Raw genomic sequence first — 23,844 nt, forward strand, 5'->3', positions numbered from 1 at the left:
TGGATTTGTGTTAAAAAAACGGGCCTAAATGAACTCTTGCTGACAGTAGAATAACTTTATAATCTCATTGGTGGTCATACACTATAGGGTCAACAATAGAACATAAAACATATTTGTATGACCAGCCTTACATACTCTTATCTCTGTAAATGGGCTCAATGACGACATTACAAGGTGTCCACCAAAACGCTCCCCATGGTTTTTATTGGTTTGCTCCCATCACCCTCCCACTACACTCAGCCGGTCCTGATGGACGAGTTGAACCAGGTATCTCACGGCCACATTCTCCGGTCCACTACATCCACTCCACCGGGCTGTTTGTTTTGGTGCAATGCGAACACTTGGAAGCGGTTCACTCACACTGGAGACATGACGCCGCCGTCAGACACACAGGCTGCAGGCTGGAGGCTGCACGGCGTGGTGATGTCTCCAGTGCTGTGCGGTGAGCCTCCCACTCCATCACTATAACAACCACGGGGGGGCGGCGCCTGACGCGTCACGCTCCTTCAACAAGTAGTCGCTGCTCGGTGCTTCTCAGGTCGGAACAGAACGCGAGTCCTCACGATTCGGTTGTTCGTTGTTTCACCGCTAAAGCGGCAAAGAAGAGAAGTGTACGGTCGAGGAGCAGCAGCATCAGGATCCACCCGCCCAGGAGATTAGTGTCGCTGATCTGCTCGACTGTCCTACGAAGGGGGCTGAGGAAAGCACGACAGCGACCTGTGAGGCAGGGATCCCTGCGACGCGGTCTCATAAGGACCCTAGCGACACCCCGGGGGGCCGAGGTAGTGAACCAGCAGCGCCTTCCCTCCGCGTCTTCCCACCCGGCGCATGGACATGGCGAGGGAGAACGGAGAGTCAGGGGGCGATGGGTCGTGGAAGAAGCACGTTGACGACATCAAGAATATCTTCGACTTCAAGGAAGTCCTCGGGACGTGAGTAACGTTCATCCCCCCGCACCACTACCTCATCCTCAAAGTTAGTGGGTCCGGAGACGTGGCCGTGGCTCGTCGGGGGAGTCGTGGGGGGACGAGGGCCTGATGACAGCTGTTGAATATCTCACTAAATAAGGGAATGTGTGTCGCCGTAAACATAACAGATTTCCACTGGAGGACCGTGCAAACTGTCGTGGGAAAAGGACTCTTGTGAGATCCAGCCGGGATCAGGGTCCTGGTTGTAAAGAGATCTTCAAGTAGGAGAATAGCCTCAAACATGTGTGTGGGCAACCAGAGACACTTTTATACCATACCCCCCCCCATTATAATTAATAATCAGACGTATTGCGAACGGGAGTTATTTAATTGAATCGTGCTTAATCATATCATCATGAATTATCTGATTAACCACGCAGACCTGGTTTCTTTGCGGGTGGTCTCCTATAGTCCAAACAGCAGGACTTTCCGTGGTCGCTTGATTACATTTGTATTCGGCGGAGGATAACTCTCAACCACTATAAAAATGTCTGAGTGATGCAATTGAAGAGAGCTGTGGTCAACGGCCTGGCTGTGATCTAACGATGACAGTAATAGATAATGTCTGTCCAATGAAAACATCCGATAGGAGTCTATTGAACAGGGCTAAAAGGCAAGCGGTGTGTTTGATAACCTGAAGCCTCATTCACAAAACCCAGTCCTTCATTCTTCCATGATGAGTCTGCTTGCTGTCACCTCATAAGTTGGAACTCGTATCCATGCATATGTATATTTTACTAGGCCAGTAAAATATACACATTCATATTCATACGATTCATAGAGCGATTGTTTTAGTGTCTGTAGATGCAGTCATCTTCACAACAGCTAAATTAATCTTTCTGATAACTACGGTGGTCTGGTGTTGTCTGCGGTTTCCCGCCCCCACACCGTTCGTCTTCAGAGCTGTCGGTTCCCTGGTGCTGCCTCACAATGTTCTCCTGATTTGGATTCATAGCGGTTCCTCTGCAGCAGACAGCCAGCAGGTATTCAAACGCAGACTGCATGCCTAGGAAGGACCTCTGGATGACCTGTGAATCACCGGCCTTGCTGTCTAAACAACACACACACACACACACACACACACACACACACACACCCCCCCCCCTTCCTGGCCTATATTGCTCACCAGCCTGTGTTGTGTATATCTCCCACTGTATTCTGTGTATTCCACTGTCCTGGTTAACCTGACCTTGCTGTAGGCCCCTCCCCCTGCCTGGATCAAGGCGTGGCCTGTTGGTTGGACCAGGTCAAGGTGGGGGAGACCTGGCCAAAACGCTACAGGACACCTCCCCCCGCAGCTTTGCCCGGGGGGATTAGAGTGCACTAGAGGAGAACGTAGATTATCTTAGTCTTCCTGCCCCCTCTGGAGTGGCCTGCTCCTCCTCCTCCTCCTCCTGCTCCTCTTCCTCCCCCTCCTCCCCAGGATTCCCTCCTGGTCGCCAACAGGATCATCCGCTCACAGCCTGGTTGTCCTTGGCCCCGGGTCCCGTCACCATGTGTCTCTTGGCGTCCGGTGGGGGGGAGGGACTCGTCTGGAGCGGTGTCGGGGCTTTGGCTTCGGCCCACCCCGTTCTCTTCAGTCTAAGAGTTTGGGGAGATTTAATCAGGCCTGCGTGTTTATGAAACGGACATTGAAGATGAACACACCGGGGACATCCTCCCCCACCCCGTGCCCTGGGTGGTCGTTATGGCAACAGAAACGCTCCGCATTCCGCTCACCGCTCGCCCATCGCTCATCTGATTACGGGGGGGGGGGGGGGGGGGGTACACCCCCTTTGTGCTCCGTCTGCGCGGGGGCTGGGGTTGAACACGGGTCGCCTCCACCTCGGGGTCCATCCCGCGGCCCGGTCCCAGACAGACTCTGTACCCCAGCCCGGTCCTCACTGGTACAGAAGCCCCATCCCCTATGGATCCCAAAGCCCCCTGGGCCACACACGGGGGCTGCTGGTCGGCCCCTTCCTACTGGTATTCCCCTTCAATACAGAGATCACTGGTCTTATCTACTGGTCTTACTCTTCATTCCAATGAACACTGGTCTTCCTACTGGTCTTTTTCTTCACTCCAGTGAACACTGGTCTTCCTACTGGTCTTTTTCTTCACTCCAGTGAACACTGGTCTTCCTACTGGTCTTTTTCTTCACTCCAGTGAACACTGGTCTTCCTACTGGTCTTTTTCTTCACTCCAGTGAACACTGGTCTCCCTACTGGTCTTTTTCTTCACTCCAGTGAACACTGGTCTTCCTACTGGTCTTTTTCCTCACTCCAGTGAACACTGGTTTTCCCCCAGTTCCCTGCAGTGGGGGTACACGTTGTTGGAGTCTGTGTTGTCAGAGGCAGAACTGTATTCAGTAGGATTGGTTCCTGCTTGTTTCATGAGGTAGAGCTTTAATGTAACTGCTGGTGGAATTCGCTGACACCTTTGCCAGAGGCCGAGCCCCACCGTGCCAAAGGAGCCTTGAGCAGAACCTCCTGAGGCAGCCGCCCTCCCCTCCACAGCGGGCTGCTGACAGCTAGCATCGTTCTCTAACAGCTGCCTGGGCGCCAGGCATTTACCCTGGAGTGGTTTTTAACGGCTGGAAACACTAAATATGTATGCGGTTATATTTCCCGCTCGGATCCTCTGCATACTCACTGCATGCAAAACACAGTGATACCCGTGCAATGTACGCACAGGGCCGGCCTTGCATTGAGGGCACAAAGAGGTTTCACACATTAGAACTCAATCGATTTCTTGTAGTTTTTGGCTTGTCGGTGGTAATGGTCTGCTGTGAAAAGTCTGATTGTTTTTCACAGATCAATACTTTTGGAGTAGAAGCACTGCAGCACTGTAATGGTCTCGGCACACTTGGTCTTTATGTTGGCGAGAGACACGCCTGAAAGCAGCTACCCCACGTGCTAGGGTTCCACTGTTCTGGGGTCAGCTGTGGGTGTTCTTCGTGTTGGAGGGAGGCTGGTCGTGCTAGGGTACCTCTGTTCTTGGGTGTTTAGCTCACCTGGTCTAAAGTCCAACTGGTATTTAAGCTCACCTGGCGTTTAGATCACTTGGCGTGTAGCTCACCTGGTGTTGAGCTCACCTGGCTGTAGCTCACCTGGTGTTGAGCTCACCTGGCTGTAGCTCACCTGGTGTTAAGCTCACCTGGCACCTGGCTGTAGCTCACCTGGTGTTACGCTCACCTGGTGTTACGCTCACCTGGTGTTACGCTCACCTGGCTGTAGCTCACCTGGTGTTGAGCTCACCTGGCGTTAAGCTCACCCGGCTGTAGCTCGCCCGGATGTAGCTCGCCCGGCTGTAGCTCGCCTGCTGTTACACTCACCTGGTGGCGCCCTCGGGTTGATGGTCTCCCGGGCGGAGCTCACCCAGCTGGCCTCAGTCCGATCATCTTTACATTTAGATTTAGGGCATTTAGCAGACGCTTTTATCCAAAGCGACTTACAATAAGTACATTTGTCATAAGAAGTGCAACAATATATTGCTGTCGGTACAGTAAGGTACAGTCATCTTGATGTGGAAGATGTTTGGAAGCTTATGAGATTTGTGCTAGCTAAGCTAGTCTACCTTAATGGACCCCTTAGTGGCCCTCTTATTTCCATCTTGGTTTTAAACCATAGCTTGGGGTTGGGGGCGGGGGGGGACTAAATGTAGTATGCCCCACCTAGTTCGTGTTCAGAACTAAGATGACCCTTGGTTGGTTATTCGTCTACAGCGGCGATCCTGAGCCCCAAACACCAACAGAGATGTTCCAACAAAGACGACCAAAGCATGCTGGGATGTTTCCACTTTAATACCAAATAGAACTCAAACTTGCATGAAATACCATCTCATGTAACAGGAGGGATAGAAAGTGCGTGTCTGCTTGCTTGCCTGCCTGCCTGCATGAAATACCATTTCATGGAACAGGAGGGATAGAGTGCGTACATGCGTGCGTGTGTTCCCCCGTCATGCAGCGGTGAAAGAGTTCAGAAAGCCCCCGTCCGTGCTGCGCGCTGCGGCTGGAGGCATTAGTGCTGCGTCGTGTTTCCCTGAGCGCTGCCGTGGGCCGTGTAGTGGTTAGAACACCAGGACTCGGCGTGGTGATGTCTCGGCTCTAACGACTGAGGGGGCGGGAACACGCACAGCCCATGTTTATGTGAGGGAACATTGTGAATATGTTTGGAACACATGTCGACTCGGCGCCGCCCACCCCGGCCCTGCGTCGGGAACACTCGGCAACTCGAGGAGATAAACACGCTGTGACGGAGCGCACGGAGCCCAGCATGTAGAACACATGAGGAGAGGGAGAAGCCGTGTTATGAATCCGTGCTGCGTATGAAACGGCTTCCCAGTGAGCCGCTGGACTTGAACTCATTTAAACCCAGTGAGAGGATTCAACACGACGCACCGCATCTCGTATGGAGTCGTAGAACGGGCGCTGGGTGTTTGAGTTCGCTCTGAACCTTATCGACTCCAGATTCAGATTCAGATTCAGATTTTATTTGTCACATACACAATACATTGCAGTGAAATGTTCACAGTCGGCTCCATGCTAAATATATGCATAACAAACATAACAAACAGTAAATACATTCAATATGTCAGAGGTTATTGCACAAAGTCTAAGGAGCGGGGTGGGGGGGTTACTTAAATAAATATATATATCAATAAGTGCAGTTGCTCAAAGTGCTTTAATCAGTGCCATTTAGATACCTCACAGCTTGGGGGTAGAAACTCTTCCTTAGTCTCTCAGTTTTTGCCGCCAGTGAGCGGTATCTGTTTCCAGAGCGGAGCAGGGAGAATAGTCCGTAGCCAGGGTGGCTGGGGTCTTTCAGGATGCTGCTGGTCTTGCCCCTTGGTCTTGCCCCTTGCCTCCCTCCCACCTCCCTCAGTGGCGGTCCGTGGATGAGGAGTCACTGACAGTCGCTTCCTTTGGGGAGCAGAACCAGGGCGGCTCACTGCCTCTCCCCCCACTGGGTTTACCTCACACGCCGACACAGAAACCCAGTGGGGCTCCACTGGGACCACAGCGTCCAGCGCTCACGGACCAGTGGCTGTGATCAGCTCCTGTTATCCGTGGGGGAGGGGGAGGTGTGAGGAGGGGTTTCCTGTGGGTTGAGGGCGGGTGTGAGCTAAGTAGGGGGACTTCCCTTCCCCCTGGGGGGGGGGGAGGAGAGGGAGAGAGCGGTAGAGAGAGTTAATCTGACTTCATATTTTGTCGATGAGCAGGCAGCGGCTTCCATCTGGCGGGAAGCTCACCCAGGCCACGCCTCCTTGAAGCCCCCTCCCCCCAGGCCTGAGTGGTGGGGGGGGGGAGAGCCCCCTCACCCCCCACCCTGCCCTGTGTGGCGGGGGAGATCCCTCAGAGTGTGTCTGCTCTGCAGTGACGGTCGTTCACCGCCAGCAGCCTGCATCGATCCCCCCCCCCCCCCTCCTCTTTGGTGGAGAGGCTCCTTGCGTCCTCGTCAGCCAGCAGCGTGTGCGAGAGGTGGCAGCTAGGCAACAGGCCTGGGGGGGGGGGGGGGGTGGCCGGACGCAGGCTGCTGGCGGTGAACGACCGTCCACCTCCGCTCCTGCACACCCGGGGCTGCAGCAAGGCTCACGCTACAGGGGCTGAGGAGGGAGAGCGGTTTCGCTGGTAACCAGAAGGTTGCTGGTTCGAACCCCGGCTCCCCCGAGTGTCGAGGTGTCCCTGAGCAAGGCGCCTCACCCTAACCTGCTCACGACGCGATGGCTGTCGCCGTGCGTGGTTGACACCGCCGTCGCTGTGTGAATGTGTGCACGATTGGGTGATTGCTAGGCGATATTGTGAAGCGCTTTGAGTGGCCGCTGGTTACAAAAGCGCTGCATAAATGCAATGCAGTCCATTTAATGGACGCAGGATGTTGGCGTTGAAGCCAGTTTGTTTTCCATGCTACCATGTAGGAGATCTCCCTGAGTGTGTGTGGTGATGACGGGTTGAACCTGGCGACATTGAGTATTCAATACACAACAGGTGTGCAGCCCCAACCAGCCCCCACCCAGCCCCAGGGTCTAATCATCTGACTCGGGCCAGGTGAGGCTGCTTCAACCACCCATCATACACACACACACACACACACACACACACACACACACACACACACACACACACACACACACACACACACACACACACACACACACACACACACACACACACACACACACACCGCAAGGGTTAATGTCTTTAAGGATATTCTTTGGCATGTACAGCAGAGGACTGTGATGATGGAGAGCCCTACTCCCCATGGGAAGGCTGCACCTCATGTCTATATATGACTGGGTTGCGTGCGATGCAGTAGGGTGAAGCGGTGTTAAACCTCGTCCTATCCCGTTCGATCCCGGCCTCGCCTTATTTAGCCCTGCGTCGGGCAGTCCGCCCCCGGTCAGGTCTGCCTCCTCCTGTATCAGACGTGCATCTGTGCTTCTGATGTGCATTCAGCTGGCTGGAACTCGGGGAAAACATGGGAGTTGCTTTGAGGTGAATGTTGGCCTTGTTGCTAAGGCACCGGTTTGCTGCTCTGAATTTATTCCGCATTTCGTCGTGTCTTTTTGTGAGGTAGGAATGCACCCGAGTATAGCGTGGCAGAAGCGAAAGGGAGTTGTCACGTTTCGTTCGTCGGCACAACCAGGGGAGCTGGTCCGGACATCAGTCAGAGGACGGAGCGGGTGACGGAGTTGGAGACGGCCGTCTTGTGGTCGTTTGGACGTCACCGAAGCCTCCTGGGTCAGTTGCAGTAAATGCGTGTCCATTGGTCGGTTTTAACCGGGTCGGATTAAAGGAGAGACGCCTCCCACCTGGGTAATCCAGAACTGATGTTTCTGTCGTCTGTTACGTAATGGGCTGAGCCGCGAGCTCTGACACCGGATGATGCAGCAGGATCGCTCCCTGCACAACGACACAGCAACAAATCAACACAACACCAAGAAATCAACATGACTGCACAACGACACAGCACCAAATCAACACAAGACATCAACACAACAACACACCAAGAAATCAACACGACAACACAACAGAACAACACATCAACACACCAATACACCCACACAAGACACCAACACATCAATGCACTAAGAAATCAACCCAACCATACAACACAACTACACATCAATACACTGACTCCGCGATACACCAATACAACAACACACCAACACAACAACACAACAACACACCAATACAACACAACCCACCAAGACGCTATGATTGTCAGCAAGCATTTGTTGGCCCCTTCCAGAAACGCATACCCACAGAAATACATAAAAGGTTGCTTGAGTATTAGTGACTGCATCTCTCACACACACACGCACACACACACACGCACACAGCCTCCTCCTACGCCCTGGTAATTTCCCATTCATACGGCAGATGCTGCAAAACGGCCTCAGAGTTCGTCATGGCTTCACACCGGCACGGAGGGCAGGGAGGAAAGTCATTGTGGATTCAGTTATGAGTCACGCGCACACACACAGGAAATGATGTTGCTAGGTTTCACCCCGTCAAGAGGGCTCTGAGAGGGGGCTCCTCTTTCAGAGAAGGCTTCAGCCTTCCTGTGGTTCTGATTATCGCGTTGCTTTTGTCTCTCCTCCTATTCTCACCACCGTGCCTACCCTCGGCGCTGCTCGCGTTGCACATGCTGGAGACGCCGAGGCAGAGGAAGTCTGCGCACAGCTGTCGAAGCGCGACGTGCACTGAATGGAAATCCTGCTCCTCTTTCCCTCCGCGTGCAGCGAGAGCAGAAGAGAGCGAGCTTCTCCTCGCCGAGCCGCTGGGCTCCTCGCTGCAGCGCTCAGAGAGAGGTCATTGATCGATGCTCCGAGCTCCGACCTCTTCTCTTCAGCGGCTCGTTGGTGTTTGGTTTGGTTTTACTCCCACACCCGGGCCGGGGGTTTTACCCCTCGATGTTGTTATTGCGCCCTTGGCCTATCGCCGCCTTCTCATAAAGAGAGACGAGAGCTTATCGTAGGTCTGATGACCTTGATGGATTTAAGGGGCGCGGGGGATGCGGAGCGCAATGCATGCTGGGAGCGTGTGATAACCAGGGAGGTGTTTATAGAAACACCAAGGCTGCCCGCCGCCAGGTGAGCCTTGGAACCTTACAGAAGTTTGCAGCGCGGAGGAGGATGACTCACCCTCCGTTCACATAGAGCAGAGGCTGGTGTCCCTGGTGACCAGGTGAGGCTGATGGCAGGGCAGCATGTGGCTCACGAGGTTGAGAGGGTCGGCTGGTAACCGGAAGGTTGCTGGTTCGATCCCCCGCTCCTCCTATCTGAGTGTCGCCGTGTCCCTGAGCGAGACACCTCACCCTGACTGCTCCTGACAAGCTGGCTGTCGCCTTGCGTGGTCGACTCCCCCGTCGGTGTATGAACGTGTGTATGAATGGCTGAATGTTGGGTAGTATTGTAAAGCACTTTGAGTGGCCATTGGTTAGAAAAGCGCTGTAAAAATGCAGGAAATTTACCATTTACAGCAGTCAGAGCAGGGGAACTATAGGGGTGACAACCAACAGGTCATGGTTTCGTTTTCCTTTTATCATGATTAATGGGGTGAAAGCAAACTAGGAGTCGTCACATCACAACGGGTTGAGATATGTTGTATTCAACAATCCCCTGTGACTGCTAGAGAGAGTGACTGCTAGAGAGAGAGGGGATAAATATTTCACTGAACAAAAGGACCATGGAAACCATGGAAACGGTCAACAATCGTGGAACTGGCGTCAGATTGTTGGTGATCTGGATTAAACCGGTATCATTGTTAGTGATCTGGATTAACCCGGTATCATTGTTTCTGATCAAAAGGTGTTGATTACCTGCGATCCACAAATCAATGAACGCTCGGCGACGGGGGAACGGCTTAAGAGATGAATGGATTCAGTCTTTTCTTCTCTTATCATCCTTCTTACCATCTCTGTCGTTCTCTCTGTGAAAAACATCAGGTGTATGATTACAGCAGAACTAAAACCCAAAAGAATGAAACAAAACGGATCCTAGGAAGAATACCCCAGAAGGGGAATCGTATATCTAAAACCCAACAACAAAGATTTGTTGCACACACACACACACACGGAGACAGAGACACACACTAACAGACAGACACACAATCACTAACAGAGACACACACACACACACACACTCACTCTCACACTCACACTCACTCTTTCTCCAGATGTAGCGATGGAAGGTGAATGAGAGGAAGTGGTATGTGTAGCAGATGAAAACGGATGCAAATTGCCTCTCACCACTACTCCCTTAATTCCATATTTGCCTTTGGGGCTTCATGGGAGAGGAGAGGCGGAGGGCAGTGGACCGCACGCCATCCCTCCTGAAGGGTGTTCCTGGAGCTTTAAGAGTGTTTGCCGTGCCACCGGCCGCACGCAAGTGCACACACACGCAAGTGCACACACACGCAAGTGCACACACGCTCCGGCTTTCAGCCAACCCGACCGGGGACGGGGGGACGGGGGGACGGTAGCTCCTACCAGCGGGACCTAGTCGGCACTGGCCACTTGGCACGGCTCCTCTCTGTCAAACCGCCCCCCCCCCCCGATGCGGTCCCACTGATCCCCTCTCCCTTCCCTCCCAGGGGGGCCTTCTCCGAGGTGGTGATGGCGAGGGAGAGGGCCACGTCCAAGATGGTGGCCATCAAGTGCATCCCCAAGAAGGCGCTGAAGGGGAAGGAGACCAGCATCGAGAACGAGATCGCCGTGCTCAGGAAGTAAGGCATGATTGGGATCTGAGTATAGAGTATTGTATTCATTACTGTACTGAGTACTGTATTAATTACTGTATTGTATTGAGTAATGTGTACTGTACTGAGTATTGCGTCCTTTATGAGTACTGTTTGGAGTACTGTATTGAGTAATGGGTACTGTAATGAATATTGAATACTGTATTGAAAATTGAGTACTGTACTGAGTAATGTATACTGTACTGAGTACTGTATTAATTACATCACTGTACTATACTGAGTATGGTACTGTGTCCTGTAAAGAATGGATCCGGGTTCGGAATGCCTCCACACTTTATCTAGCAATCATTGGCAACAGAAGCGTCTCCCTTGTTACACACAAGCGCACACACACACACGCACACACACGCATGCTGCGTGACTCCAGGTGAGGCGGTTCACTCCCAGGGCCTGATGGGTAATTCCTCCGGTTATCAGTCGCTTCTGACACCGGCGGAGGCTGGTTGTTGGGTATAGTTGCCTGGTTACAGTTGCTACCCGTTGACTGCTGTTACTGGGTTTCTTTCTCTCTAATCTTCGTGTGTGTGTTTCTTTCTTTCTTTCTTTCTTTCTTTCTTTCTTTCTTTCTTTCTTTCTTTCTTTCTTTCTTTCTTTCTGTTTGCAAGTGTGTGTGTCTTTTTGTTTGCAAGTGTGGTTGTCTTTCTGTTTGCAAGTATATGTATCTTTCTGTTTGTAAGAGTGTTTGTGTGTGTGTCTTTCTGTTTGTGTGTGTGTGTGTGTCCCTTGCTGTGTTCACTCCCACCGGCTCCCCATCACCTTTTGACTGTGTTTCTATTCTGTTCGAGTCCCTTTGTTGCATCGTGACACCGGTCGCTGCTCCCTCACACTCTGATTATCCTGGTGTGAAGCCTCCTACTCCTCCACACACTCCTCCACACACTCTGCCTCCCCCTCCACCTCCTCCTCTTCCTCCTCTTCCTCCTCCTACACACACCAAGGTTTCTTCAACTTGTCAAAATGTGTTTGAAGCGACGTGACTAGTTTTACCGACACACACACACACACACACACACACACACACACACACACACACACACACACACACACACACACACACACACACACACACACACACACACACACACACACACACACACACACGGGCCTCACTGACCTTTCCGTTTCCCGCCTCTTCCAGGATCAAGCATGAGAACATCGTTGCCCTGGAGGACATCTACGAGAGCCACAACCACCTGTACCTCATCATGCAGCTGTGAGTCCCCCGTCCCCCTCCCCACGTCAGGCTGGGTTCAGTTCAACGCCTGCTGATGATCCCTGCTCTCCGCGTCGGAGTCACACTGACAGGCCACTGACAAGACACCGACAGCTTGAACACATGAGTTAGCTAGCTTCACTATCCTCCTCGCCCCTGTGTGCTACCACCAGGGGGTCTAGTGGTCAGCTAGCTTCACTAGCATCCTTCTAGCGTCACTAGCCTCCTCTCCCCTCTGTGTTAGCTAACTCTCCTCCTCACCCCTGTGTGCTGACCTCCAGGGTGTCTGGCGGCGAGCTGTTCGACCGCATCGTGGAGAAGGGCTTCTACACGGAGATGGACGCTAGCCGGCTGATCCGCCAGGTCCTCGACGCCGTCAACTACCTCCACTCCATGGGCATCGTGCACCGCGACCTCAAGGTACCAGCCCCCGTAGCACCCAGTCCTCAAGGTGTCAGCCCCCCTAGCAGCCAAGACCCCCTAGCAGCCAGCATCTCCCTGACGCGCTGGGGAGGACCTGATCTGGAACCAGGCTTCCTGAACACTGGAAGCCTGGTTCCCTCACCCTGAAGTACAGAATAAGGATAAAACTAACATCTCTTTCACATCTGAAAAAGTTATGATCACGACTTACTAGGGAGGGTGTGTGTGTGTGTGTGTGTGTGTGTGTGTGTGTGTGTGTGTGTGTGTGTGTGTGTGTGTGTGTGTGTGTGTGTGTGTGTGTGTGTGTGTGTGTGTGTGTGTGTGTGTGTGTGTGTGTGTGTGTGCCTTCCATCGCTCCGTTTAGAGAAATCGTTGTCGTTTTTTTTTTTAATATGTTTTTGTGCGTGTGTGTGCGTGCATGCGTTACTGTGTAAACGGCCCCAGAATGCACCTGGTGTGGGTGAGTCATCCCAGACCCTGACTCACCCGGACTCACCCGGCCGTGTCTCCTCTGTCTCCCTCTCAGCCGGAGAACCTGCTGTACTTCAACCCCCTGGACGACTCCAAGATCATGATCAGCGACTTCGGCCTGTCCAAGATGGAGGGCACAGGGGACGTGATGGCCACGGCCTGCGGGACCCCTGGATACGTCGGTGAGCCCCCCCCCCCCACCCCCCGGCGCTCAGCTGATGACATCACATAATGCTAGGCTAACCGCCGCAAGCTAATCCAGATGGGCTAGTGATCAGCCGCCACTAAAGAAAGAGTTTCAGAAGCACTTTAGTTACTAGTTTTACATGTAGTTTTGTATCTTTATGGACAGGACAGGAAAGAGGAAGAGGCCAGTGGGTTGGAGTAGAGGGACAGGACAGTGAAGAGAGGCAGGACAGTGTGTTGGAGAAGAGGAACGGGACAGGGAAGAGACAGGCCAGTGGGTTGGAGAGAGGCAAGACAGTGGCTTGGAGAAGAGAGACAAGACAGTTGGTTGGAGAAGAGAGGCAAGACAGTGGCTTGGAGAAGAGAGACAAGACAGTGGCTTGGAGAAGAGAGACAAGACAGTGGCTTGGAGAAGAGAGACAAGACAGTGGCTTGGAGAAGAGAGACAAGACAGTGGCTTGGAGAAGAGAGACAAGACAGTGGCTTGGAGAAGAGAGACAAGACAGTGGCTTGGAGAAGAGAGACAAGACAGTGGCTTGGAGAAGAGAGACAAGACAGTTGGTTGGAGAAGAGAGGCAAGACAGTGGCTTGGAGAAGAGAGACAAGACAGTTGGTTGGAGAAGAGAGGCAAGACAGTGGCTTGGAGAAGAGAGACAAGACAGTGGCTTGGAGAAGAGAGACAAGACAGTGGCTTGGAGAAGAGAGACTTGTAGCTTAGACAACGTTGGGATTAGAACCCGGTTCTAGAGGGGGTTTAGCCTAAACAGTCAGCGCCGTATTCTCACAGATCAATAGGCCCTCGTCTCTGAGTCTGGATGCTTTATGTGTGGCGGGTCTCAGATCAGAGGGGGTCTCACTGCATTAGCCGATTCTCCCAGTGGGTGACGGTTTGATTCCCTCAACAGCCCCTGAGGTGTTGGCTCAGAAGCCCTACAGCAAGGCGGTGGACTGCTGGTCCATCGGAGTCATCGCCTACATCCTGTGAGTCCTCAGTAAACAGGTTTCAGTGCCTCTAGCGCTGGGGTCTCTGCTGTAGATCATCTACAGACGGCTGCTCAGTTCTCTACCAGCTACAGTATTATTAATGATTATGAATATTAATGTTAATATTGTTATGGTTATCAACATTATTATTAATACTAAGATTATTATTATTATTATTATTATTATAATAATAATAATAATAATTATGATCATCTGTTGTGAATTGTGTGGTAATAAACTGAAATGTTGGTATTTTAATAAGAGAATGGAGAGGCAAGTAATTGTTCATTCAGAGCTTGATCGCAATATGAAGAATCAGACCCGTTTTTTCCCTTTATTCCCCCTGTCGGCCGCGTTCCTCTGATTCTGTCCTTGCCGTCCTAATCCCTCTGACCTGACCGCTTCTACGTGCAATATGGGCGATGTTGGGGGGGGGGGGGGATGAGATTGGGTCATGCCCCAGTGGGACGTCCGTGCTCACAGTGTGGTCGTGTAATCCTCCGTCTGCAGACTGTGTGGCTACCCCCCCTTCTACGATGAAAATGACTCTAAGCTCTTTGAGCAGATCCTCAAAGCAGACTACGAGTTTGATGCCCCGTATTGGGACGACATATCAGACTCAGGTGAGCGTGTGTGTGTGTGTGTGTTTGTCTCTCTGTTTCTGTGTCTGTCTCTTTGTTTCTGTGTCTGTCCTTGTCTCTGTCTCTCTCTTTAGCTTTCTGTCTGTGTGTCTCTCTCTCTGTCGGTCTTTCTCTGACTGCTGTGAGGCCAGGTTTCTGTGCTATCTGTCAGTCTCTGTGTCTGTCTGTCCTTGCCTGTGTGTCTGTCTCTGGGCGCTGAGGCCACGTGTCTGCTGGGTGTATTTACATGACCAGACCAAATCCCCGCATTGATCTCTTTGACATTTGGCCCCTCCCCCCTCCCCTCTCCCTCTCCAGCTAAAGACTTCATCAGCAACCTGATGGAGAAGGACCCAGAGAAACGCTTTACGTGTGACCAGTCGCTCGAGCACCCCTGGTACACACACACACACACACACACACACACACACACACACACACACACACACACACACACACACACACACACACACACACACACACACACACACACACACACACACACACACACACACACGTGTGTGACGCAGTTCAACACGGGGCTGACGCACTTTTCAAGGAGCCCGTCTCCTCCCTCTGTCACCATGGCGCCAAGCCAAAACCCTGAGCCGCCAGCCCTGCGAGGAGAAGAGGGATCTCTGATTAACTGGCTGCCAATTAGGGGCTGGAGTCATGAAGGGTCCTTGAAGAATGCCTGACGAACGTTAAGGAACCATAAGGATGGCCGGCCCCCAGCCGGCTTTTTTTGTAAATTGCGATTGTTAGTGCTTGGCACTTGGTTCTATGAACATTCATACTGTACCGACAGCGACATACTGTTGTTTGTCTTTCTTCTGACAAATGTCCTTACTGTAAGACGCTTTGGATGAAAGCGTCTGCTAACCGCCCTGAATGTAAATGGATGTTGGCTGAGCTGGAAGAAAGCAGGTAAGATAAGGTCTTATCTCCCTGGCGAGGAACACACCGGTGTCCCTGTGCTGTTTACTCTTCATACCAGATAAACCAAACACATAATCATGGCTCTGATTCATTTACATTTGCAGAAACAACACTATATCGCCGTCGGTACAGTAAGGATGTTAAGAGAACCAAGGGCCAAGAGCCAAGCACTAACAATTGTTAGGTTAACCCATTCCCCGTACACAGCAAAGATAGCTAGAATAAGATGCTGTACGGTGCTACTATTTCACTGTTATAAATGCGAGGAGGTGCTAACATGCTATAAGTGCTTACATTAAGTGCTAGCTTTCACCTGGTTGTAGCGCTGTACCGGGTTCAAACCAGGGCCTCTACATCTTCTATTAGGGGTGGGAATCACAGGGTGCCTCACGTCACGATGCGATTCACGACAAACGGCCCGTGATACCGATGGTATCGCCATACAGTGATTTGCAATAATCAATATATTCTTAGACAGTCCAAGATGATCCATCCCGATATATGTCTAACAATGAATACAAAAGGGCCATGAAAGGGTTGAGTTCATCAGTTACTCGTCTTTGGCAAGTTGACTTCCGTTCAAGTTTCCCTGGTTCATGTGTTGAGCGCCACCTGGAGGACCAATGAAGTAGCGATGCTGGGAGCAGGGAGATCGCTTTGAAGCGCCTTTTTATTTTATTAATTAATGTAACGATATTTGCCGCCAGTGTATCGATTCTCACATCGCACAAAGAAGGGCTACGACATATCGCTGTATCGAGATTTTGTCCCACCCCTATTGTTCATACTGCGGCGCGTACATATCTTTGATGACGCAGATGAAGCCTTGTGTGATGGGTGACGGCACAACATCTTAAAGGGGACATATTATGCCACCAGGTGTGAGTGTGATTAGCCTTACAAGCGTTTCGAAAATCTGCCCCATATGACATCACTAGTGGGCGTGTCCACCTAGATCTGTGCTTGATAGATCAGTCTACCAGCCTACAAGCCTACCCAGTGGACTGAGGTAAACGTTGTTCATCTATCCAGCACAGATCTAGGTGGACACGCCCACTAGTGATGTCATATGGGGCAGATTTTCGTAACGCTTGAAAGGCTAATCACACTCACACTTGGTGGCCTTTAAAGACTTTTTCATGCATTTTTCCCTCTGTTTTCTTTTACGTATATTTAATTTTCAGCAAAATCTTAAATACATTGCACTTTTTACAATGCTTTGCTGTTTTCTCGTACTTATCTATTTTATTTCATTTTATTGTATGACAATGTTTCTATGTGAGGCGCTTTGAGTCTGCCATGTGTATGAAAAGTGCTACATAAATAAATTTGCCTTGCCTTCTTATTCCAGGATCGCCGGAGACACTGCGCTCTGCAAGAACATCCACGAGTCCGTCAGCCGACAGATGCGCAAGAACTTTGCCAAAAGCAAATGGAGGGTGAGTGGAAGTGCTTTTTACCAAAACACACACAGGGTTGGGGATAAGGGACAGGCAGGCTTAACCTGCACACAAGGATAGTCTGAGATCATTTTATACATAGGGTGGCGACTAAATGTCCCCAAATTTGGCAGCCATCAACGTCATGACTTCAGTATGAAGAAAAGCATTTGTCCCTCCGCTTAAAGGTGAGCCATGCTTCAGCTCTGAGCTACAGGGACATGAGGGAGAGTCAGTATTTTAATCCTATTTAGTACTTCAATGATCCAAAGGGACTTGGATGGGGTATTGTGCTAGATTGTGGAACTTGGGTATTTACACAACCTTTCTGTCAAACACCCACTAGACTACCCCTCACTTCCCCTCATACTCATGTTGCCATTCTGTATCCTCTCTTTCCCTTTCTCTCTTCCTCTTTCTCCCCCCCCCAGCAAGCGTTCAACGCCACGGCGGTGATCCGTCACATGCGCCGCCTCCAGCTCGGCAGCAGCTTCAACAGCAGCATGGACGCCGGCCACGCCCCCGGCGGGCACAACCGCCCCCCCACCAAGAGCCAGTCCGTGGACTGCGACCCATGTGAGTCCCCCCCCCCCCCCCCCCCCACTCTCTAAGCCTCCCACCCAGCCTCCCCCTTAGAGAGGGGTCTGGGTCAGGTTCTCCCAGACGTATGTATCTGTATGAAACCACAGTGTCTAAAGACGTTTATGAGGAGGTCACTAATCCCCCCCCCCCCCCCTTCTAATGCAGACTATATATATAAATAGATGCATATATAAAGCGAGCAGGCAGAATTATCCATCTCCTCTCCTGCATCTCGAAAATTTTCAGCTGGACCTTTTGGGAAATATTCCACAGAGTAAAATAACTCAACTGCTAATAATAATAATAATAATAATAATGAGGTTTTTAAAAAGATAATTCAGCAAAAATATTCCAGTGGCACGTTAGAATCATAGAAGAATAGAAAGAGGGTTTCACCCACGCCAGACCCAGATCAGGCCGTTAGGATGTGGTCTGATTAGTTTGAAACGCGGTTTAAACAGTTCCCTGAGAGACACGAAGCTAGTGTGCACGGTTGCCCTCTTGTGGTCAACAGAAGAAACCACAAGGCAACTCTTACCAGTCAATCAAAATCCTCCAATAAAACACGTAATAGTTAAGTAACGTCGAATACATACAGTATCATTGTCATTTCTTGAAACATCTTCAAGTCTGAGTAATTCTCCAACACATTTACACGTATCTGTTTATCATATAATATTACAAAAATTACGGAGATGGAGTAGAGGTTCCCAAAGGAGTTGGCGGTTAGTTAACATTATATTGGCGAATGCCTTTTATTGTCGGGTTATTGTAATCTGTCCACAAAAAAATCTTAATTTTTGACAGTATTATTATGCTATAATTCCCTTTTTGTTGGAAAACAAAACCAGTTTTTCCAATTCTGTGGTCTAACCCAAAGCAGGGTTTTAAATCGCTGCAGTCTTAAAACCAGAGCAGGGCTTTAAATCGCTGTGATATTAAAACCAGTGCAGGGTTTTAAATTGCCGCTGTCTTAAACCAGAGCAGGTTTTTAAATAGCTACGGTCTTAAAACCAGATCAGGATTTTAAATCGGTTTATAAATCAGCGATCTTAAACCAGAGCATGGTTTTAAATCGCTACGGCCTTAAAACCAGAGCAGGGTTTTAAACGCGATGCTCTATATACCCACGGTGTGTCTGACTTCCTGCTTCCTGTCCAGGCCCTCCCACGGCCCCCCTGGCCCCCCCGGCCGGCGGCCCGGAGCCCAAGGTGCCCCCCACGGTGCGGGAGGAGCCCGGCGGCGTGGCGGAGGAGGGGGAGGTGACGGAGGCGGCGGAGGGGGTGCGGGCGCGGCCCTCCTCCGTCACCGTCATCAGCACCGGGACTAAATGACGCCAGGTGCCGCGGGAGGTTAGCTGGGAGACCACCGAGCTCTGAGACGGAGAGGAGGAGAGGGGGACGGAGGGTCCCCAGCCGTCGCCGTGGTTACCCTGATCTCCCGCAGCCTCCCATCCTCCACCACTTGTCGCTGTCGCCGCACACCACCTACAACCCCACCCACACCACCGCCCACACCGCCGCCGCCGCCACCTGACGCTGCTGCACGACGTCGGGGGGGGGGGGGGGAGGAAGAGGTCGAGAGACGGCGTTGGCTCGGCTACTGTTGTCACGGCAACAGCATTTCCTCCCACCCGGCGCATCCACCGCTGGAACCTGGAGGTTTGAGAAAGCGTTAGTGAAGGCGAGGGGCGAGGATATTACAGAGGAGGGGCGGTCCACTCAACCAGAGGGAGGGGGGCAGTGTTGAAGACCCCCCCCCCCCATCCCCGTGGACTGGGCGTGGTCCAGGCTGCAGGGTGGGGGCGGGGTTTAACCAGACTGCTCTGAGTGGCAGCGCAGAGCCCCGCCCTTGTGTGACTCCGCCTTGTTGTGATTCTCATCATGCCTGCACTTGTGGAGTGACGTCATGTGACGCTAGAAGGAGCCGGGCGCTCCGATGGAACGTGGCTCTGTTGTTGTGTGTTTCTCCTGAGTCTCAAGCGTTTGTATTTATTCGCCGTGGTCAGAGCTGCTTGGTTTCTGGGCTTGTGATTACCGACAGTATGGTGTGTTGTTTATTCCCTCTTCGCTGTGTGTGTGTGTGTGTGTGTGTGTGTGTGTGTGTGTGTGTGTGTGTGTGTGTGTGTGTGTGTGTGTGTGTGTGTGTGTGTGTGTGTGTGTGTGTGTTGATGGTATTACTTGCAATGTTGATTTAGCAAAAGAAGACATTTCCTTATTTATTTTCTTACAATGTATTAGGACTTTTGTAAGAATATATAACAAACAGATATGTGTTGTAGAATTACTCCGACTTAAAGATGTTTCAAGAAATGGCAATGATAATGTATGTAATCGACGTTACTTAACTATTATGTGTTTTATTGGAGGATTTTGATTGACTGGTAAGAGTTGCCGTGTGGTTCCTTCTGTTGACCACAGGAGGGCGACCGTGCACACTAGCTTCGTGACTCTCAGGGAACTGTTTAAACAGCGTTTCAAACTAATCAGACCACATCCTAACGGCCTGATCTGGGTCTGTGGTTGGTGTGGGTGAAACCCTCTTTCTAGTCTTCTATTATTCTAACGTGCCACTGGAATATTTTTGCTGAATTATCTTTTTAAAAAGATCATTATTATTATTATTAGCAGTTGAGTAATTTTACACTCGTCTGAATATTTCCCACAAGGTCCAGCTGCACATATTTGACATGTTGCAGGAGGAAAAGGAAAATTCTGCCGGCTCGCTTTAGATATACATATACAATATATATAGTCTGCATTAGAAGTCGTGTCCAGTTGCTGCAGTATTGCTTGAGACTATGGGGTTGGGAGTGAGGGGGGGAGGTACCAGTGATTAGTGACCTCCTCATAAACGTCTTTAGACACTGTGCTTTCATACAGACGCTCTGAATTTAGCAGCCCCATGCTGCCTTTTTTCTCCCTCCTTCTCCCTTTTGCTCCAGCTTTCTTTCTCCCTCTTATCCCACTTTCTCTCTCTTCCTCCCTCCTTCTCTCTTTCTCCCTCCTATCCCTCCTTCTCTCTCTTCCTCCCTCCTTCTCTCTCTTCCTCCCTCCTATCCCTCTTTCTCTCTCTTCCTCTCTCTTCCTCCATCTCTAATCTCTGTCCCTCTAGCTGGTCACCAGAGAAGGGGAGGACTTGTGTTGGTGTAACAGGAAGTGTGTGTGCATGACCGGTCTCCTGGAACAGGCAGGGGCTCCACCTCCCTGATGACCTCACTTCCTGTCGGCCCTGTGGACACTGGCAGAGAGGAACCACTATGACCCCTGTAAATAGAACCCTCCCCATGTTTGCTTTGGTTTATTTGGTTTTGGGTGTATATTGTGTTCCTTGCACTTTCTCTGAAAGAATGCCACAAGTGAGGCAAAAAAAACAACAATAAATATGTATTCAACTTGGATGGGTTTTCTTCATCTTGTTTTACTTGGACGTCGCTGACACTCTTGTTGTCTTTAGTTCACTTTATTGCGTCTTTAATGGTTAAACGTTCTAAATGATGTCATAGATTAGACCGCAAGCTTACAAAGCTGTTCTTACTCAAAGTGTGTGTGTGTGGTGGTGCGTGTGTGGGTGTGTATGTGTTGTAACCCTATTACTGACAATGTGAACGCAAATTAAAAAATAGTGATTCAATAGGGATACATATGAGACATTATTTTTGTTACTTTTTATTCTCTACACAATCCTTCCCCTTTGCTTGGGAAACCACGAGGTGTGTAACCGGCCAAAGGGTGTCATTGCACAGGCAGAGACCTTTACATATCCAGTGTTGCGGACTGTGTTCAGAATCACACTGCTGAGGTCAGGGCTGGTCCCAGGTGGACTGGCCCCCTGGGCTCATATGGGCTAGACGCTGGTCTCAGGTGAACTCCCCCTGGTCCCAGGTAGGCTGACCCCCTGGTCCCAGGCCGGCTAGGGGGCCTGTGGGTTGTACTGGTGGGAGGGGTACATGCCATCGTAGTGGAACTCCCTCCACTGCTCCGTGGACTCCCGGCTTTTCTCGTCCTGCTCTGTAGGATTAGAGAGCAGATGAACATCCATTAGAGGGATCAGGGACCCGACCGCGTTCACTGGAGGACTTAGGGAGGCCCTCACACACCTCGCTAAGGACTTACAATTAACAGATGATCAGGTGAATGGTTTGTTGTTGTTGTGGACAATGCAGTTTCCCAGCATGGAGAATCGTTTATTTTATCATAAGATTTTATATTTAACAATTATTTGCCGAAGGTGAAGTGAATAGTGGGATGGTCGAGGGGGCTATTCCCCACTATTCACGGAGCCTGAGGTGAATAATTGTTTTAGTGTATACACGTGAACACTCCATCAATAAACAATTGAACACTTTTTGCCGGGATTTATTTGTTTTTATTAGAGGTTTGTTTATTTATTTTTAGCGTGACGAGACGACCGTTTTGCGATGAAAACAATATCCCAAATTTGAGACCTCAATCATGGGAGCCCAATATCCCGAGATAGCGAACCAATCAAACTGCGCCATCTTAGGAGGTTCACGTGTAGCATATAGCCTACCAGGCTAATATGATTATAATTTTGTTATTTTGCATGTCTTGCAATTACTATAATACATTTCCAGTTTTTGTGGACAATTCTGTTTCCGAGCATGTAGAATTGTTTATTTTTAATATAATATTTAATATAATATATTATTATTGTTATTTTGCATCTGTTGCAATTAATATAATCAATAAACATAAACCACAACAGAAGGAGCTTTGTGTTGTTTAGTTGTTTTGTTTATGATAACGCAAGATTCTGAAAGTCAGTATTTCAGCAACTCACCGTCTCCCTCCTCCTCGGCGTGGCTCTCCAGCCTCGCCCGCTTGGCCTCGTGGAACTGCCTCCTCCTCTCGTCCGCGGCCAGGACCTGCCTCTGCTCGGCTGGATGGAAAGGAGACCGGTGAGAGGGGAACTCAACTTCATGATCGGGGAGTACGGTTGTTACAGGGGATATTTGTAAGATATTTCTAAGATATTTCCTCAGCTGAGTACCTCTTTCACTGACGCAAAAACTTTTGGGGAGAAAACAAAATCTGTGTAAACATGAACAGTAAAAGGCTGCACATGCTCACAATTTAGTGAGAAACATGGGCCTGTGCTTCATGCAACTGTTGGCTAATTTCTCCCCACAAAAGAAGAAGCGCAACGCCAGGGAAGGGTCAGATCATGTGACTGGCAACTGACGCCTACGACGTTTTGGTGTTTCTGAATGAGCTTTCTTTTTCACGGATTTTCCTTTCTCCTTGTTTCCAGATTTACATTTCTACCACTTGTACATTTTTGCGATTTTCTTTTGTCTAGCTTTCAGAATTTAAACATTCTTTATTTATTTTGAAAATTTCAGGAAGACCACCTGCAGTGCTCCAAAGTACCCCTATGGGTAGGCGTTCCCCCATTTGAGCATCACTGTGTTAAGTGATTAAACATTAATCTAGATCAGGGGTGCCCAACCTTTTTCGACCCAAGATCTACTTTTCAAGTAGCCAACCTCCCGAGATCTACCAGCCTAGTGTCAACATTGCAAACCTACCTTCAAAAAAAAAAAAATCTTTTTTTTGTTTTTTCTTCTTCACCCCTCGCGGTCGACTTGGGATCTGTCGGCGGTCTACTGGTAGACTGCGATCGACTGGTTGGGCACCCCTGATCTAGATAGCTGAATTCATACGTCTTAATGTTGAGTGCTCGTTAAACACATGCCAATCTACACAGGAATGGTCGCAACCAATTAGACTGGGTTTGAAATGTTTGCAGGTCAGGTCATGACATTTGACCTTTTGTAGAATCCTTTACTCAGGTCTTAGCCTGCAACGTCTGAAACATTTTTGGGATTTAGTCTCTCTGCTTATGGTCTGAAATTCAGTCCCAACACAAATATCTTCATTCTTCATCCTTCAAATGACCATCCACCAAAACTGAAACAACGGCGTTAGATTCAGTTTTGTGGAATCAGAATCATGTGGTTTCCTTCGTCAAATTAAAGTCTCCACTTTTCGTTTTCCAACCTCATCTTTATTCTTTCTTAGGCTCATTCCCAGCCTATACTGGGAATGAGCACATTCCCAGTATAAGCTTCAACCTCCGACTCTGGTCTCCACTGGTCTCTCTCGGTGGTTCCTCTCCTTTCTGCTCTGGTTTCCACTAGTCTCTCTCTGTGGTTCTTCACCTTTCTGCTCTGGTTTCCACTGGTCTCTCTCTGTGGTTCTTCACCTTTCTGCTCTGGTCTCCACTGGTCTCTCTCGGTGGTTCTTCACCTTTTGAC

The 23,844-nt window shown here is 50.3% G+C and overlaps 2 protein-coding genes across 4 annotated transcripts in view; one reads left to right on the forward strand and one right to left on the reverse strand.

The window, feature by feature from the left end:
• The first annotated feature begins 439 nt into the window (after positions 1-439).
• camk1db (calcium/calmodulin-dependent protein kinase 1Db) lies at positions 440-20,962 on the forward strand. Its single transcript, XM_060061688.1, has 11 exons — positions 440-932; positions 10,543-10,674; positions 11,846-11,920; positions 12,202-12,340; positions 12,870-12,996; positions 13,906-13,981; positions 14,495-14,607; positions 14,923-15,001; positions 16,895-16,982; positions 17,414-17,558; positions 18,726-20,962. Exons 1-11 carry the CDS (start codon positions 829-831, stop codon positions 18,896-18,898), a joined length of 1,251 nt encoding a protein of 416 aa, XP_059917671.1. The 5' UTR covers positions 440-828; the 3' UTR covers positions 18,899-20,962.
• Positions 20,963-21,216: 254 nt separating this feature from the next.
• The window catches only part of ucmab (upper zone of growth plate and cartilage matrix associated b), an 8,045-nt gene continuing 5,417 nt past the window's right edge, over positions 21,217-23,844 (reverse strand). For 2 of the 3 annotated variants that reach the window (XM_060061720.1, XM_060061721.1), the window contains exons 5-6: positions 22,368-22,466; positions 21,217-21,574 (exon numbers count right to left, since the gene is read on the reverse strand). In XM_060061720.1, the coding sequence (XP_059917703.1) occupies positions 21,477-21,574; positions 22,368-22,466 (197 nt within the window). In that variant the 3' untranslated portion in view covers positions 21,217-21,476. The remainder of the gene's footprint in view (positions 21,575-22,367; positions 22,467-23,844) is intronic. The other variant, XM_060061719.1, reaches the window with a different exon arrangement.

This window comes from Gadus macrocephalus, chromosome 9 (assembly GCF_031168955.1).
Source record: "Gadus macrocephalus chromosome 9, ASM3116895v1".
Lineage (NCBI taxonomy): Eukaryota > Metazoa > Chordata > Actinopteri > Gadiformes > Gadidae > Gadus > Gadus macrocephalus.